This window comes from Siniperca chuatsi, linkage group LG5 (genome assembly GCF_020085105.1).
Source record: "Siniperca chuatsi isolate FFG_IHB_CAS linkage group LG5, ASM2008510v1, whole genome shotgun sequence".
Lineage (NCBI taxonomy): Eukaryota > Metazoa > Chordata > Actinopteri > Centrarchiformes > Sinipercidae > Siniperca > Siniperca chuatsi.
In genome coordinates this window covers 7,571,240-7,586,707 of record NC_058046.1, presented here as the reverse complement: position 1 = coordinate 7,586,707, position 15,468 = coordinate 7,571,240, and the positions used below count along the sequence as shown (strand labels likewise).

Here is a 15,468-nt window from a genome sequence, read left to right as displayed (position 1 = left end):
GATTATTATTATTGATACGTTCAGATGTAAGCAGTATTTTAATGTAGCTGGTTGAGGTGGAGCTAATTATAACTATTATAGAAACTCTACCTGTAACTCTACCTGTAACTGCAAACACTTGTGTGAGTGTGCAGGGCCTTTCATTTATAATAATGCATCATATTTTATAAGTTGATCATGTGTTTTGTATGTAAAATCAAAGAAACTACAGCTGTCAAATAAATGTAGTGGAGTAATAAGTAATGAAGTGGAGTAAAAGTGTAAAGTAGCATAAAAAAATACTGAAAGTAAAGTACAAGTACCTCAAAACTGTACAGTACTAAGTAAATATACTTAGTTATTTTCCTATTTGAATATTTTTAATGAAAATTAAACTCATTAATGACTCCAAAGTGGATTTTTTAACTTTTAAAAGTTAACTCTAGTTATTGTCTTTTAACTTCCTGTCTGCACTGGAAGTTGGGGTGTTTTATATTTGCTATGTTCCAAATCGCATACTTTTTTTTTTTTTTTTTTACAAAGTTCATACTGTTGCATGCAGTATGCGATATTTCCTAGGATGGCGAAGGCATGACCTGCCCTATTGTGCCTCTAATTGGATTATCCTGATATTATTACCCTAACCCTAACCAATCACACTCATCTTGCCTAAACCTAACCAACCCAACCAACAAAGGCAACGAGTACTAGCCAATCAGAGGCAGAGCAGGGCGGGTCTTGCGCGGCCCCTGACTTCACCATCCTAGGGGGAAAAAAATGGCATGCAGTATCATAAACTGTATACGCATACAATTGGGACATACTACTTCGTCATAACATTGCGCTTTGAACTTTGACCCTCTTGCTCATACATCCGTCGCAGGCTACATTACTTAATACCTTTGAGATGCAACATAATGCCATTCACTGAGCTAGCCAGAGAATGAGGTTCACCCAGAGAGCTATGCTGTTGTTACTTCTTAATGTATGTAGTTTTAATTTTAACTACATTCATACATTGTAGATTCTAACATGCAGTATTATATTCACAACAGTAAAATTACATATGCATTTTTCTGTCATTGTTATTTTCACAGTCCTTTTGTTGTTATTGGTTATCTTTATGATTATTTTGTTAAACAATTCCTATTCCTATTATTACTATCTATTCGACTGGTGACCAGCAGGCATGTTACCCTCTTTCAGACATGGCTCTCTTTTGCTGGCAGATGGTTTTTTGTTGGTGAATATATTTTCATGCAGAGATGCAGCTGCTGGCACTATGTTCTGTCTGTACGTGATGCAGCCTTACATTTAACTTCATTTTATTTGTAGTGTAAAATACTTGCCAATTCTGTTGTGTAACCATATACATTTTTGCAAAACTTTATGATATGTGACAGTGTATAATCAGATCATTGCAGTCCTAATATGTAGTGTCTTTGTATCTCAAACTGGAAATAAACCATGTATGAAATGAAGTGTATTCCAAGTGTACGCCAAGTGAATTGAGAACAATTATGACATATATGACAGTTGTACCAATACAAAACAGCTAACAGGCAGAATAGGATTTTACAGGGATTCAAATGAGCCTTTTGCATAACATTGGATGCCTTTATTTGCATCTGTCAATGAGCTGTCATCTGTCTGCGCACTCTCTGCGACTCAGTCAATGCGACATATCTTCTGCTGCCCAGAGGATTGTGGATCAGAATAGCCAGAAAAGCATGCTGTATTTGACATACTATGTATTCAAACACACTAAATCTTTTTCTGGCATACTAAATAGTATGGTAGTATGGGTATTGGAACACACAGATTTTGTAGGTGGATGTTTGCTGCTTGTGATCACCTTGTGCCTGGAGTTTAGCAATTATCTGACCACTTTCATAATGGCAAACATCAATGGATCAATTATCCTGCACAGCGCTGGGACCAGCTGGTGTTAGTTTTTGTGATTTTCTAATGTGCGTATCAGTAATGCTTATTTTTATAAGTCTGTATGAGGTTCAATATAAATCACATTATTAATAAAATATATAGTATATATTACATAGTTAGGTAAAAAGTTGTGTTTTAATCCACATTACATTTTTACATTTTATCCAAAGCAACTTACAATAAGTGCATTTTAACCATGTACACCAGATAAAATAAGTATTGAACACGTCATTTTTCTCAGTAAATATATTTCTAAAGGTGCTATTGACATGGAATTTTCACCAGATGTTGGTAACAACCCATGCAATCCACACATGCAAAGAAATCAAACCATAGATGTCCATAAATTAAGTTATGTGTTATAATGTTAAATGACATAGGGAAAAAGTATTAAACACGCTTACTGAAATTCATTTAATACTTCGTACAAAAGCCTTTGTTGGTAATGACTGCTTCAAGACGCCCCTGTATGGAGAAATTAGTTGTATGCATTGCTGAAGTGTGATTTTGGCCTATTGTTCCACACAAACAGTCTTCAAATCTTGAAGGTTCTATGGGCGTCTTCTTCTCTGAACTCTGATCTTTAGTTCTTTCCATAGATTTTCAATTGGATTCAAGTCAGGTGATTGGCTGGGCCATTCTAGCAGCTTTATTTTCTTTCTCTGAAACCAATTGAGAGTTTCCTTGGCTGTGTGTTTGGGATCATTGTCTTGCTGAAATGTCCACCCTCGTTTCATCTTCATCATCCTGGTAGATGGCAGCAGATTTTTTATCAAGAATGTCTGTTTTTCCATTTATTCTTCCTTCAATTATATGAAGTTTGCCAGTACCGTATGCTGAAAAACAGCCCCTCACCAAGATGTTTCCACCTCCAAACTTCACTGTTGGTATGGTGTTTTGGGGGTGATGTGCAGTGCCATTTCTCCTCCAAACAGTGTGTATTATGGCATCCAAAGAGTTCAATTTTGGTCTCATCTGACCAGATTATATTCTCCCAGTATGTCACAGGCTTGTCCAAATGTTGTGCAGCAAACTTTAAACGAGCTTCAACATGCTTTTTCTTCAGTAATGGAGTCTTGCGTGGTGAGCATGCATACAGGCCATGGTGGTTGAGTGCATTACTTATCATTTTCTTTGAAACAATTGTACCTGCTAATTCCCGGTCCTTCTGAAGCTGTCCACAAGTGGTCCTTGGCTCTTGAACAACTCTTCTGATAATTCTTTTCACTCCTCTGAATTTCATGTCAATAGTACCTTTAGAAATATATTTACTGAGAAAAATGGTGAGGTGTTCAATACTTATTTTACCTGCTGTATATACAATCCAAAACTTGCAAGAATCATTCAAGTACATCAACTTCATCAAATATGCTAATAAGAGAGAATTGTGGGCAGAGGTGAAGTCTGAACAGATGAGTTTCCAGTCTGCGACTAAAGATAGTAGCAGAACATAGTGGACAGGCTGGGGTGTATAGTTTGATGCTGGATGTAGGATGGGCCTAAGCCATTCGCAGCATGGTAGGCAAGTACCAGTGTCTTGAATCGGATTCAAGCAGCCACCAGCATGCCAGTGCAGGCTGCAGAGGAGCAGTGTTGTGTGGGAGGCCTTGGGTAGGTTGAAGACTAGCCGAGCTGCTGCACTCTGGATGAGCTGCAGAGGCCAGATGGCACATGCAGGCTCATCAGCCAGGAGTGAGTTGCAGTAGTCTAGGCACAAAATGACAAGAGCCTGGACCAGAACCTGCGCCGCGTCCTGGGTGAGTAATGGACGTATCCTCCTGATGTTGTGGAGGATGAATCTGCAGGAGCGGGTTGTCACAGCGATGTTGGCAACTAAGTACAGTTGGTCATCCAGTGTCACATCCAGGTTCTTTGCAGTCCGAGCTGGGGGACACCACAGAGTTCTCAATGATAATGGTGAGGTCATGGATGGGAGATGACTTACCTGGAAGGAAGAGCAGCTCAGTCTTGTTGAGGTTGAGCTTCAGCAGACATCCACTGAGAGATGTTAGCCAGACACACAGAGATCTGTGCTGCCACCTGGGTTTCAGACCGGGGAAAAGACAAAATCAGTTGAGTGTCATCTACATAGCTGTGGTGGCAACAGCCATGTGAGTGAATAATAATAATGAAAGAGAGAAGATGAGTGAGCTACAAGGCTACCGCGTGAAATTTAAAGGAAGATGGGGTGAAGTGTGTAAATTGGTAGAGAGAAAATCTCCATTTGGAGAAGATTAGCAAATCTATCAATTTGTCTTTTATAGTCAAATTGATAGATGGCAGTGTGAAGCCTAAAATGAGCTTGAGAAAAGGGGTTTGCCCTTTTCTCAGGTTAGAGCAACAGGCCCTCAAAAGGCCTGTGCACATCCCTGGTGTGGAGCGGGTGGGATCAATAAGATTGTTGTTCATAAGTTAGCTTACACATCAACAAGCAAAAATCAACTGGTTTTAGTGATCATTTGTGATGACAGCAAGTAACGCAACACACAGTAAGCTAGTTGTAAGCTAGTTCACGCCATATAGATTTTACAACTTTACACCTAAAATCATCTTTTCAATCCAATATCTGTTGTGGATGCACATTTCATGGCGTCAGGCCATATGTGTTCCCACCTTTGAGAGACTTATAGTAAGCTATGTGGACTCAGCCTATTGACTTGTGTTTATTGTAGCCAGTAACAGCTCCTGGAAGTTAAGAGACAAAACGAAAAATGGAACAAACGAAAAATGGGAGGGCAGCATAAGGTCAATTGGTCTGAATGTGTGTCCATACAGTATGTGTATGTGTGTGTCTGTAGGAGCTCTAAAATAAACTGGCAACCTGTCCAGGCTTTACCTTGCTGTCACTCAGTACATGCTGGGCTGGACTCCAGCCCTTCATGTCCCTGCACAGGATTGATAATGGACCCTTTAATTGAAAATTGTATTTCAATCTGAAGCATTCAAGTAATACTTTGTGCTTCAGCCTATTGATTTGAAGCAGTAGTTCCACCTTTCCATCACCAAATTAATTCTTTCTCTGGCTCCAGTTAATTTGCAAATGCAATATGTAAATAAAAACATGTCATCATGGATATATAAACGTATAAGTGCTTTTAGGCTGAATGAGGTCGGCATCACTGGGGCAAAGTGAATAACTGTTCCAAGTGGTTCCCCTCTGCTGCTAGGCCCTGTAGGAAATGGGGAACTGGGAGTATTGTTCAAAGCCTCTCATCACAAACTGCATGAAGTCAGCCATCATCACAGTTTTTAGCAAACCTCACTCTCCTGTGTGTGCCAGTTTAACATTTATCTAATGAGCAGTTGTCTGCAGCACACAGATATGCATCCTAACAGGAAGGGGTGGGTTCAACTGAACATCCTTGGCTGGGATGTGGAATATGTGTTGATGCAGGCTGCAGAAGACGTGATGGGATTGCAATAAAGCTTGGTCCTCAGTTTCAGCCTGTGGTGCTAAGCTAACTTGGAGCTGTAGTTGAAATGGTGTCACAGTTTTGATGGCAGTTTGAGTGAAAGCCGTAGACCTGATGGAGCTGTTCTGGACTCAAAGATTGGACTCATCGTTGGGTGACTGATGTTTCATGGGCTGCTAGGCAGACTGAGAAATAGAGTCATACAGTCACTCTATGAGCCTACTGTGCACCGCAGCACATCAACATCTTATTCTAAATTTTACAATACAACACTACATTTCTTTTTTCCCAATTTCATTTCCACAATCATTCAGTCTACTGCATGTGGAAGAATTTCTGCACCATTTACCCGTGCACACTGCTGGAACTTGTGTTTTTGATGATAAGGCTAGGGAGGAGGCTAAAACCTCTGAACCACTTTTTCTAAGATAAGACATGAATTTTGCATTCAGACGGACTGTACTGCTTTCTGCTCATCTGTTGCACCGAGGTCAAGATCAATTCTAATGATATTTTCTTATGTGTATACTGAGAGGAAAGTTATGTTGTGTAGAGTTAGGGAATCTTTTTGACACACAGGCAAGGGAGATGTAGTGAAGGGCAAGCCCTCATTAACTCAGTTTACTCCTCCTTTCATTGGAGGACAGTTCATACAAACCTTATCAAAAGGCAAAGAGAATCTGTGAATAGGGCATCAAGTGAAAGTACATTACATGTGAAACCTAAAACAGTCTTGTATGGTGTAAAGACAGATAGGAAATGGGCTGAAAAGGAGTAGCTGGTGCTTTTGAGTCAACGGAGTGCTTTGTTGTTATTTTGTCAAGACAGATGCAGTGTCAAACAATTGTATACACAGTCACACTGAACAGAGTTTAACCAGCTTTTAAGGTGACAACAAATGTTAGTGTGCATTATAGTGAGTAGCATCAAACTGATGGAGGCTGCATGAAGATGGAGGCTTATAAGAGGAAAACCAAATAAGTAGTCTCCTAAAGAATTAAGCCAGTGACTAAATCCACTGAAATACTGTTTGCTGCTAAATATATTATAGATTTTATCATATTATAATACTATATTTTTCACTCAGGGACCATTCATTAAGACAATGAGTCAATGAATGCAGTTGTTACTAATGATTATCTGTGAAAAGCAATGTAATGACCTTTAATGGCAGGGGTGACGATTCGATCCCTGGCCCCAATATGTCAAAGCGTCCTTGAGCAAGACACTGAATCCCACATTGCTCCCGATGCTCAGACCAGCACCTCGGTCAGCTCAGTGCCATCGGTGTTGTGTCTGTGAATGGGTGAATGAGAAGCAAACTGTAGTACTGTACTTGAAAAAAGCTATATAAACGCAGTCATTTTGGGGATGCTTTATTTATCCACGGAAGCGTCTCTGACAGCACTGCTCTCTTTGTCAGGAAGATCCTGTTAAGACTCCCAAAGTTACATGTAGTCACATAGAAGCTGTCGAGTACCACCACCAGTCTGATCTGTGATCACATCAGCATTTTGGGGCTGAAGGCCTTGCTCAAGGGCACCCCACTTAATGTAGGAGGGGCAAGCACTGCTCTTTCACTTTCCCCACCTAAATTTATCCTGCCTGTCCAAGAATGCTTCCCTAACCTTTAGGTTAAAGACATCCATGCAGACATGTTTTAGAACATATAAAAATAATCTGCTTTGAATAACCATAAGAATATAAGAAACATTATAATAAAAACAATTGTGATTCACGCTAAAAGAACAGTTTTAAACATACAGTCTGTAATTTCCGCTGCTAGGGGTCTCTCACGTCAAAACAATAACAAAAGACGTAGTTTGATGACGTTGTGAAGTAGCGTGGGATCATGGGAGCTGTTGTCTTCACTACCATTGCCGTCATTGCAGTCAGCTCCTCCCGGTTAGGATTCCTTCATTGTTCATTGTTCAGGAGGTTTTTACTGGGAGCTGAATTATCCGCAGAGGTCCCCCCCTCTCCAAAACAAATGGGCCAGGTGAATAAAACTGGTAAAAACACTGAATAAAGGAGTTTCACGTTAAAAATCTGTTTTTCTCAGACAAAGGACGTCCTGTAGGGGCTGCGAGCCGAGCATATGCTAACGTTTGCTCAGCTTGTTTCTCTGATAACTTAAGATCCAGACAATCAGGAGGTTTTTACCAGGAGCCGAATAATCTGCAGCGGTCTCCTCCTCTCCAAAACAAATGGACTCAAAGACACTGAATATGACTTGTCTTCTTTGTAAGAGCATATGTGACAACAATGGCTACCTAACATCCCTGCCTAACACTCTATGAAGGTTGTTTTCTAAACCTAAAGGGGCTGTTGCTGTGTCACTTAGCATCTGACTAACTTAGCTGCAGTTTAGAGTGAGTTTAAAACGCAGCTGCATGCTAAGCTGGACCCGACTGCTGTGTCAAAACGAGATTTTCTGACCATATCACTAACGGCTGTGGAAGGAATTTACAAACACTACTGAAACAATGTACAGTATGTGTCTTATAATTTTTTAGTCTAGTTGCATTTTGATGATCACAAAAATACATTTGTATCAGTTTAATACAGATGTTGGTCATACCTTTGAACAGCTGGCCCCTAAATAATGACTATTTGTAATATGTATTAGCTTACATTAAAATTGAAGTGGGAATCCGTCTAACAATAGAGCTATGATTTTTTTCGTAGAAAAATGAGCATACTAATGACTTAACATTTATAAATGCAGTCTTAATAATTTATGATTATAATAATTCATTAGAAAGTAAGAAAAATATTAACCTTTATTAAAAGTGACATATAATACAAATTTTCCGGTTCATATTTTTATTTCGGGGGTCTACTAGAAAATGTTTACATGCTTTATTGGTCAAAAAAACACAATTGTTCTCATACTGACCATTGCTGCAGGACCTCTATACACCCTGTGTCTGAAACATGGCTTTTTAGCGCCTGTCTCTTTAAGGGACCACGCTCTAAAAGCCCAGTCTGCTCTGATTGGTCAGCTCCAGGCAACGCCCACCAACTTCTATCTGCTCTACCGGTGTCTGTCCCTGCAGCCAGGTTAGCTGCACTTCTACCATGAACATCTCCCCAATAATTATGGATACAAAACAGTCTCATAAGTATTCACAAACAAATGCCAAGTTACGTAACTCTTAAAACACAATGCACAGATAAATGCAGAGTCTGTCCACTTGGCCTGTAAGTTTGTGGCCAAGGACCCTCTCACCCATATCCTCTTTGCTAGGTATGGGTTGCAATCAGTTCCATCATGCAAGCCAAAATTCTGGGAAGGCACAATTAGATTGGGGAGCATGGGAGTCCTTCCCCAGAAAAAAAATAATAATAATGACGCAGTTTTCTGCAATTTGACATATATATTCAAATACTTTGGAGGGGTTATTTTAAAACTTCACGGAATCAGTTTTTGTAGCTCATTAATCTCCCACTTTATACTAGGGTAAATACTGTATATTTATTTAGAGATTTTCATGTCAGTTATTTGTGATGTTAAGGTTATTGAAAATGACACTTTTTCACTCACTTCTACACTGGCTTCTACACGGCTGCCACTTTTCTTGAAAAAGAGCTAAATCTTGTCTGCTTCACCCAAAGGGGCATAAATTCGCATAAACTACATCCACAATGCAAATTCATTTAGAGAACATAGATAATAAAGCCACAGATGAAAGGAACCTGCCAACATGGTGATAGCTACAGATGCTTCATTGCCAATGAACCGCTCAGCTTTCTTGAAAGATCGATCACCACTAGCCTAAGCACACATAATCTGTAACCACACCTACACATACTGATATAACTAGAGTGGGAGGGGGGACTCAATAATAGCCAAGTGTAGGATTTTCATGCATTGCAAAGCACACCGTTAAGCTGGAGCCTATATCTCCTCCAGCACTGATGCGCCACAGAGTGCTGTGTGCGTGCCTTCCTGCTGTTGTGAACTTCAGAATTTCAACCCAAAACGTTTACATAGGTAAATGATACAAAAGCATGGTTTTAATGCAGTGTGATTCTATAAAAGGGGTGGACATTTTTGTAAACATTTGTTCCTATGTGTTTTTAAAAATCTGTTTTAGGATAACACCAAATTTCAGGTAGAAGTGGCGGCATGCTAAAACGTTATTTATGCTGCTAATTTTTATTTTTTCTTCACTTTATAATAAAGATCTGCAGAATTGGAGAAATGTAAATGTGAGCTGGAACAGAAGGTGGCCACGCAAACTTTACATTGCAACAAAATCTTGATGAACTGCTGAAGCAGGTCTTTTACTTTATGGATAGTAAAAAAGGGAAAAAAAACTGTGCAAGGAAACAGCTTGAATTTTTTTTGTTATAGACAGTTTTGTTACAAATGGTGTTTTTGGAAAAAGAGAAATTCTGATATTGACTCACCCTTCATGTCAAAGTTGGGCTAATGTTTAATGTAAATTTATTAAGTGTGTAATAAATTATTTTTCTGCTTCAAATCATTTGATATGTGTAGTATTTTTTTTACAGACAATAAATTGTGTACATTCTGGTACCTTTTTGGTAAGGTAAGTTTTTTTTAGAAAATGCTTGTCTTACACACATATTTTACCTTATTAGTGTCTCTTCTACTTACAGACCGCTAATTGTTTCTCATTAGTACTGCGCTTTCGTTGGCTGATATTTCTTATATTTTACAATATAGGAAGGTGGCCTTGCAGGTTTCAAAACAAGTTTCTTTTGTATTATTTACTATAACTACTAACAATGTATTACAGGAAACAAGACTTTTGTACAAAACTGAGCACAGTTTTGAAAAAATATAATACACATCAAGAGCACCGGTCCCACTGACCCAGTCTGTAATACAGTCTTGTCCATTGAGCTACTGTAATTGGACGTGTGTATCATCATCATCATCATCATCATCATCTATGACCAGATTAACCATCAAGCTGTCCATGCTGAAGTGTATTCAAGACCATACCAGTCTGAGCAGTTAATAGACAATGGTGACCAGCTCACTGTGGCCACCCTATGACCAGCTTAACCAGCAAGCCTGTCCAGCTAAAGTGTCCAAAACCCCTCTAAACCAAGAAACCAGCCCAGCCTCAGATTGACTATCCTTGTTGGCTGTTTTTTTCGCCCCATATTGAAACATTGCAAAGTCCCATATGTGTGTTATTTAATACAGCCTAGTTTGTGCAGTGTTAAATTAAAATCCATACATCATATGTTTTTTGCTGTTTTATTTTTTATTAAGTTTTTTTATATTTTAATTTAAATTCTTTGTGGTTTTTTATTTATTATTATTATTTTTTATTTGTTATTATTTTATATTATTTTTTTGTGTTTGGTGTTTTTTTTTGCCAATTAACATAGCTCTCATATTTTTAGACTGTGGGAGGAAACCGGAGCACCCGGAGTAAACCCACACACACGAGGAGAACATGCAAACTCCACACAGAAAGCTCTGGCCTGAACCAGAACCTGGCTGTGAGGCATCAGTGCTAACCACTAATGCCCTCGTGATGTCCTGAAAAAGAGAAACAGGAGAAGAATCAGAAAAGAATGAAATGAAGGGAGAGAAGAAAAGAGGGAAATTGAAAGGGAATGTAGAGAAAACAAGTGGGGAAAGGGGACGCAGCCAAGAGAGGTGGGGAACAGGAATATTGTAGATTAAGTCTTCTGAAGCTGCAACTTGTTGTGCTCCAGGCACTATTTAATGTACCTGGTTCGTGCAGTGGCTGATCTGGGCAATGATTCACCCGATTCCTTAGAACAGTAGTGGGAATCCTCCACAACGAGCAGGAGGGCAGCGTCGTCCTGCTGGTGCTTCTTTTGTGGAAATGGGTGGGAGGTGGGTCGGCTGCTGATCGATCCTACTGTTCTCTTTGTAAGTTAGCTGCAGCTTGTTCTGTTTCAAATACTGCTTGGTGGACCGGGATCTTTCAGTGGCAAATCTGGGAAATAAATAACCTGTATTTTTGGAGAGGTAGTGGGACCCCTCCACAGCAACAGTAGGGCCACGTCCTCCAGTTTTCTCCTTTGACGCTAAAGTGTCTGTAGACTTTAGCTTGATTGTGTTAGAAATCGGTGGGAGGTGGGTCAGCTTCTGATCTACCTTACCTGCCTCTTCGTAGACAAGCTGCAGCTTGTTGAGTTTCAAGTACTGCTTGGTGGACCGGGTTTGATCAGTGCCTAATCTGAGCAAAGATTCCCCCCTACCTTTAGCACGGCAGTGGGACCCCTCCACCTCAGCAGCGGGGGAATACTGTCCTGTAGTTGCTTTCCTGTAAGCTAAAGTGTCTTTAGATCTTAATTTGTCTTTATTGGAAATGGATGGGGGGCAGCTGGGCTTCAGATCAACCTCACTGGTTTCCTCGTGGCTCAGTTGCAGCTTGTTGCGATCCAAATACTTTTTCATGGATTGGGTTTGAGCAGTGCACATACTGGCCGATGATTCACTTGTATCTTTTGAACGGTACTGGGACCCCTCAACACCAACAGTGGAACTACGCTGTCCTGCAACTACTTCCTTTACAGCTAAAGCGTCTTTTGACTTTAACTTTGCTGCTCTGGAAAGTGGTGGCAGATCAACCATGTTGATGCGTTCCAGATCCCGTTTCTTAAAACAGGTCTGGTCAGTGGCAAATCTGGGCATTTTTTCATCGGCATTTTTACAATAGTAGACAGGCTCCTCCCCATCAAAAATGACACCTGTGCTTGCAGCCAAAAGATGTGGAACATTTCGTCGACTGTCTGCAGCCTCGTGAAGTTCACACTGAACATACTGCTGGAGTTGTTTATCCCTGTCACCTATCTGTTCTGCATTCTTCTCTGCAGCGTCCTGTTCCTCCTTTTTCAGCTGATCAAGAATAGCACGATTTTCAGTCTTCAGGGTGACATTGGAGACTCTGAACTTTGCTGCTTGGTCATTTTTTCTTTGCTTCTGCTTTCCTTCTATGTCAAGCCGAACACGTTTTCTTTCTTCCTCCTCCGTTTTCAGTTTCTGTGCCTCCCTTTCTCTGTTGAGGTCTGCACTGGAGATAGCCTCCAGGTGATATTTCAAACAGCTTTTCTTTGACTCCGCTTTTATTTCTGCCTGATGTCTTAGCTCCTGTGCATGCAATTCATCAAGGCCCCGTAGTCTATCTCTCTCTTCCTTCTCCTGCTGTCTTTCTTCCTCTCTCAGCTGTTTGTTTGCCTTCATTTGCTCAATGTGATGGTCTGCCACAGCCTGGTTGTAAAGCTGTCTCTGACGAGCTTTGTCCTGCTCTTGTCTCAGAGCTTTGTTCTCTCTGCTCCTCATCTCTTCTTCATACTGTCTTTTTCGTTCTTCAGCAGTTCTCTGTTTTTCTCGGTTATATTTCATCACTGCCTCATTTTCCTTCTGCACATGTGTCGTTAGGAGTCCACTGTTGTATTTACGGACCCAGTCATTCTGGTGAAACCTCTTAATATTGGCTTCGTCAACCGCTTGCTGCCAGTCCTGTTTCTTCAATTCCACCTCCTCTGCAGCAAGCATATTCAAATGTGCCTCCTTTGCCTGCTGCTCAAGTTTTTTTGTTGCCTGCAGCTTTCTGCATCGGGCTTTCAGGAGTTTATCCTCCGTTCTGAAAATCAGATTCAGAGCATTGCTCTCTATCACATGCTGCCTGGTGTACACTTTGGCCTCGGGCTGGTTTAATGAAGACTGGATTCTTTCCCAGTCAGCCCTGGACAAAACGGCGGCTTCTTCTGGTGGAGCCATTTCAGTTTGTTGTTGTTTGTCTAAGTTAATATTGGGTTGTGTTGTGTTTTGTGTTGGGTTGTGTTGGTGCAAGAGATTTTCCTCTCAAGTGTCTAACCTGTGTTCTTGTTCTGTGTTGTGTTTTAGAAGACAGGAAAGCCTGCTGGTGACATCATGACATTCCGTGAGACATCACTTGCCTTTGATGTCTGTGAACACATACACAAACATTTTAAAGGCATTATTTGAATCCCATTGCTAGGCCCCTCCCCTCTTAGTTACTGTTGCTATGCATGTGAAGCTTAAAAATATGATATTTTTGCAAAACAAAATGCTGCTTGCATAAGAGAACTGAGGGGGAAAATAAATAGTTTTAAAAAAAGTTTATCAAAATTAATGAATAAGAATAAATACAGGTATGTGTTTTTAACGCAGCTGACTAGAGGATTCTCACTGACAATCCAGGTATGTCACAAAGTTAAAATACCATATTCAACTATTCCACTATCAACTTCTTATGCATTTTATAACTCTTTTATTTTATGAATTTCTGAAAAGTGCCCACATCTGTCAGAAACATTCGTAGAATTGGCTTACCTTTCGAAGCCTATGAGGAACTTCGCACCTGGGCTCAGTCAGCGTGAGAAGGACTTTGACAGATAAATGTGATATTCTGCGAAGGGGCTTGTGTAGACATTAACTAGAAATCTGGAAAATCCCATACCCGATTTAATTTCCCTATGGCAATACTGATAAACAAAAAGTCTAATTAAGTAAAAGTATTATGAACAAAATGTACTTCAAGTAAAATTACTCTTAAAAATACTGTGTTACAAGTAAAAGTCCTGTATTCCACTAAAAGTACTGTTGGATTTTCAGAAATATTTACTGTATCAGAGGTATTCATTATACAGAAAAGATGGTATTGTACACAAGTATATTGTGCAAAATAATTTTTTAAGACTTTGGCTCTGCACCAAATTTATGAAATTAGTGGATTATTATTATTGATACATTCAAATGTAAGCAGTATTTTAATGTAGCTGGTTGAAATTAATTATAACTATTTTAGACACTTTACCTACAACTGTAACTGCAAACACTTGAGTGTGCAGGGCCTATCATTTATAATAATGCATCATATTTTATAATCATAGGTTTTTTATGTAAAATCAAAGAAACTCGTAACTACAGCTGTCAGATAAATGTAGTTAAGTAAAAGTAGCATGTACATTAAAAAATACTCAAGTAAAGTACTAGTACCTCAAAACTGTACTTAAGTACAGTACTTGAGTAAATATACTCAATCAGTTACTTTCCTATTTGAATATTTGTAATGAAAATTAAACTCATTACTTTTTTTTGGAAACACTGTTTATTAGTTTTCCTTTACCACTACAGAGTACAAGGACAAACAATGTTCTGCAGACAGTTTTAGGATACACTGGCAAGAACAGTTGTCCCATAGTGATGCGTGAATTGGCTCTGACACCATCTGAATCCGCCTACACATTAATCATCCACCCGCCACCCACCCGAATAAATTTCTTTCTCCGATTTAGAGACCTGCACCCACATGGACATCTCCCTACACCTACCGGTCCCTGTAGGCTATTACGTAGAGCAGTGCGAGCTTTCCAATGATTTCTTTATTGTGTGTTGTATTGATGTGCGAGTGTTTTCTTTAATGATTTACTTTAATGATTAAAGAGGCTGCTGCAAGTCATTTTAAACGATTCCATGTGCGCAGTAATGTCACAGCAAATATTGGGATATTTAGGCAGTAAAACTAAAAACTGCTAGTTATAAACTTGACAGGATAGAGGAAACAGAATAAAACTTTTAGTTTCTGAAATACATTTTGTTAGACAGCTCTAATGGAGCTCAGGCTGTTTTACTCCAAACAATTTCACTGTATGAACCTGGACTGTGTGTGTGACCTTTTGGATGTGTAGAACACAGACATTTAATTAACACCGATCCGGGTCAGGAAATTTAAGTAATCAATGAAGTTACGCTGCTGTGCCTCGTGTGTAAGCATAGCGTCTCTCTTAATGGGGAGAGGCTTCATCCTATTTCACCCACCCATCCGCTATTAATTAGAATGTTCATTTTTATGACCCGGCCCACCTGTCCCCGGGCATCGCAGACATACTGTAACTGCGTTTGGTGCATCACTATCAATGTGCAGGACCCCTATCCCCAAGTCAGAAGGGCAGCAGGTGTTAACATCTTTATCCACTAGAGTGCTCACCTGCGCCGCAGGCTCAGCGTCCGTAGGCTGGCCCTTGTTTGAAGCGGTTAGATTCAGAGATTAAATTAGTAGTGAGATTTAATGTTTGCAAGTAGTATAATGTCCAAAAAAATCATAATTTTGTTTAAATGTTTTACTGATAACATTTTTACGTA

At 39.7% G+C, this 15,468-nt stretch overlaps 1 protein-coding gene across 2 annotated transcripts; it reads right to left on the bottom strand.

Annotated features, from left to right (window-relative positions):
• Positions 1-2,904: 2,904 nt before the first annotated feature.
• On the bottom strand, positions 2,905-14,275 carry LOC122876677 (zinc finger CCCH domain-containing protein 13-like). Of its 2 annotated transcripts, XR_006378112.1 has the most exons (3): positions 11,059-14,275; positions 6,499-6,632; positions 2,905-3,963 (listed from the first exon to the last, which is right to left on the bottom strand). XR_006378112.1 is itself a non-coding variant. In XM_044197284.1 (2 exons), the coding sequence occupies exon 1, from the start codon at positions 13,078-13,080 to the stop codon at positions 11,104-11,106; it is 1,977 nt and encodes a 658-aa protein (XP_044053219.1). In that variant the 5' UTR covers positions 13,081-14,275; the 3' UTR covers positions 8,103-10,863; positions 11,059-11,103. The 2 variants fall into 2 exon arrangements, 1 of the variants encoding a protein (XP_044053219.1); XM_044197284.1 differs by lacking the exons at positions 2,905-3,963; positions 6,499-6,632 and adding an exon at positions 8,103-10,863.
• Between the last annotated feature and the right edge of the window lie 1,193 nt (positions 14,276-15,468).

Coding starts and splice junctions, on each gene's coding strand:
- LOC122876677 (XM_044197284.1), bottom strand. CDS start 13,080: ATGGCTCCACCAGAAGAAGCCGCCGTTTTGTCCAGGGCTGACTGGGAA.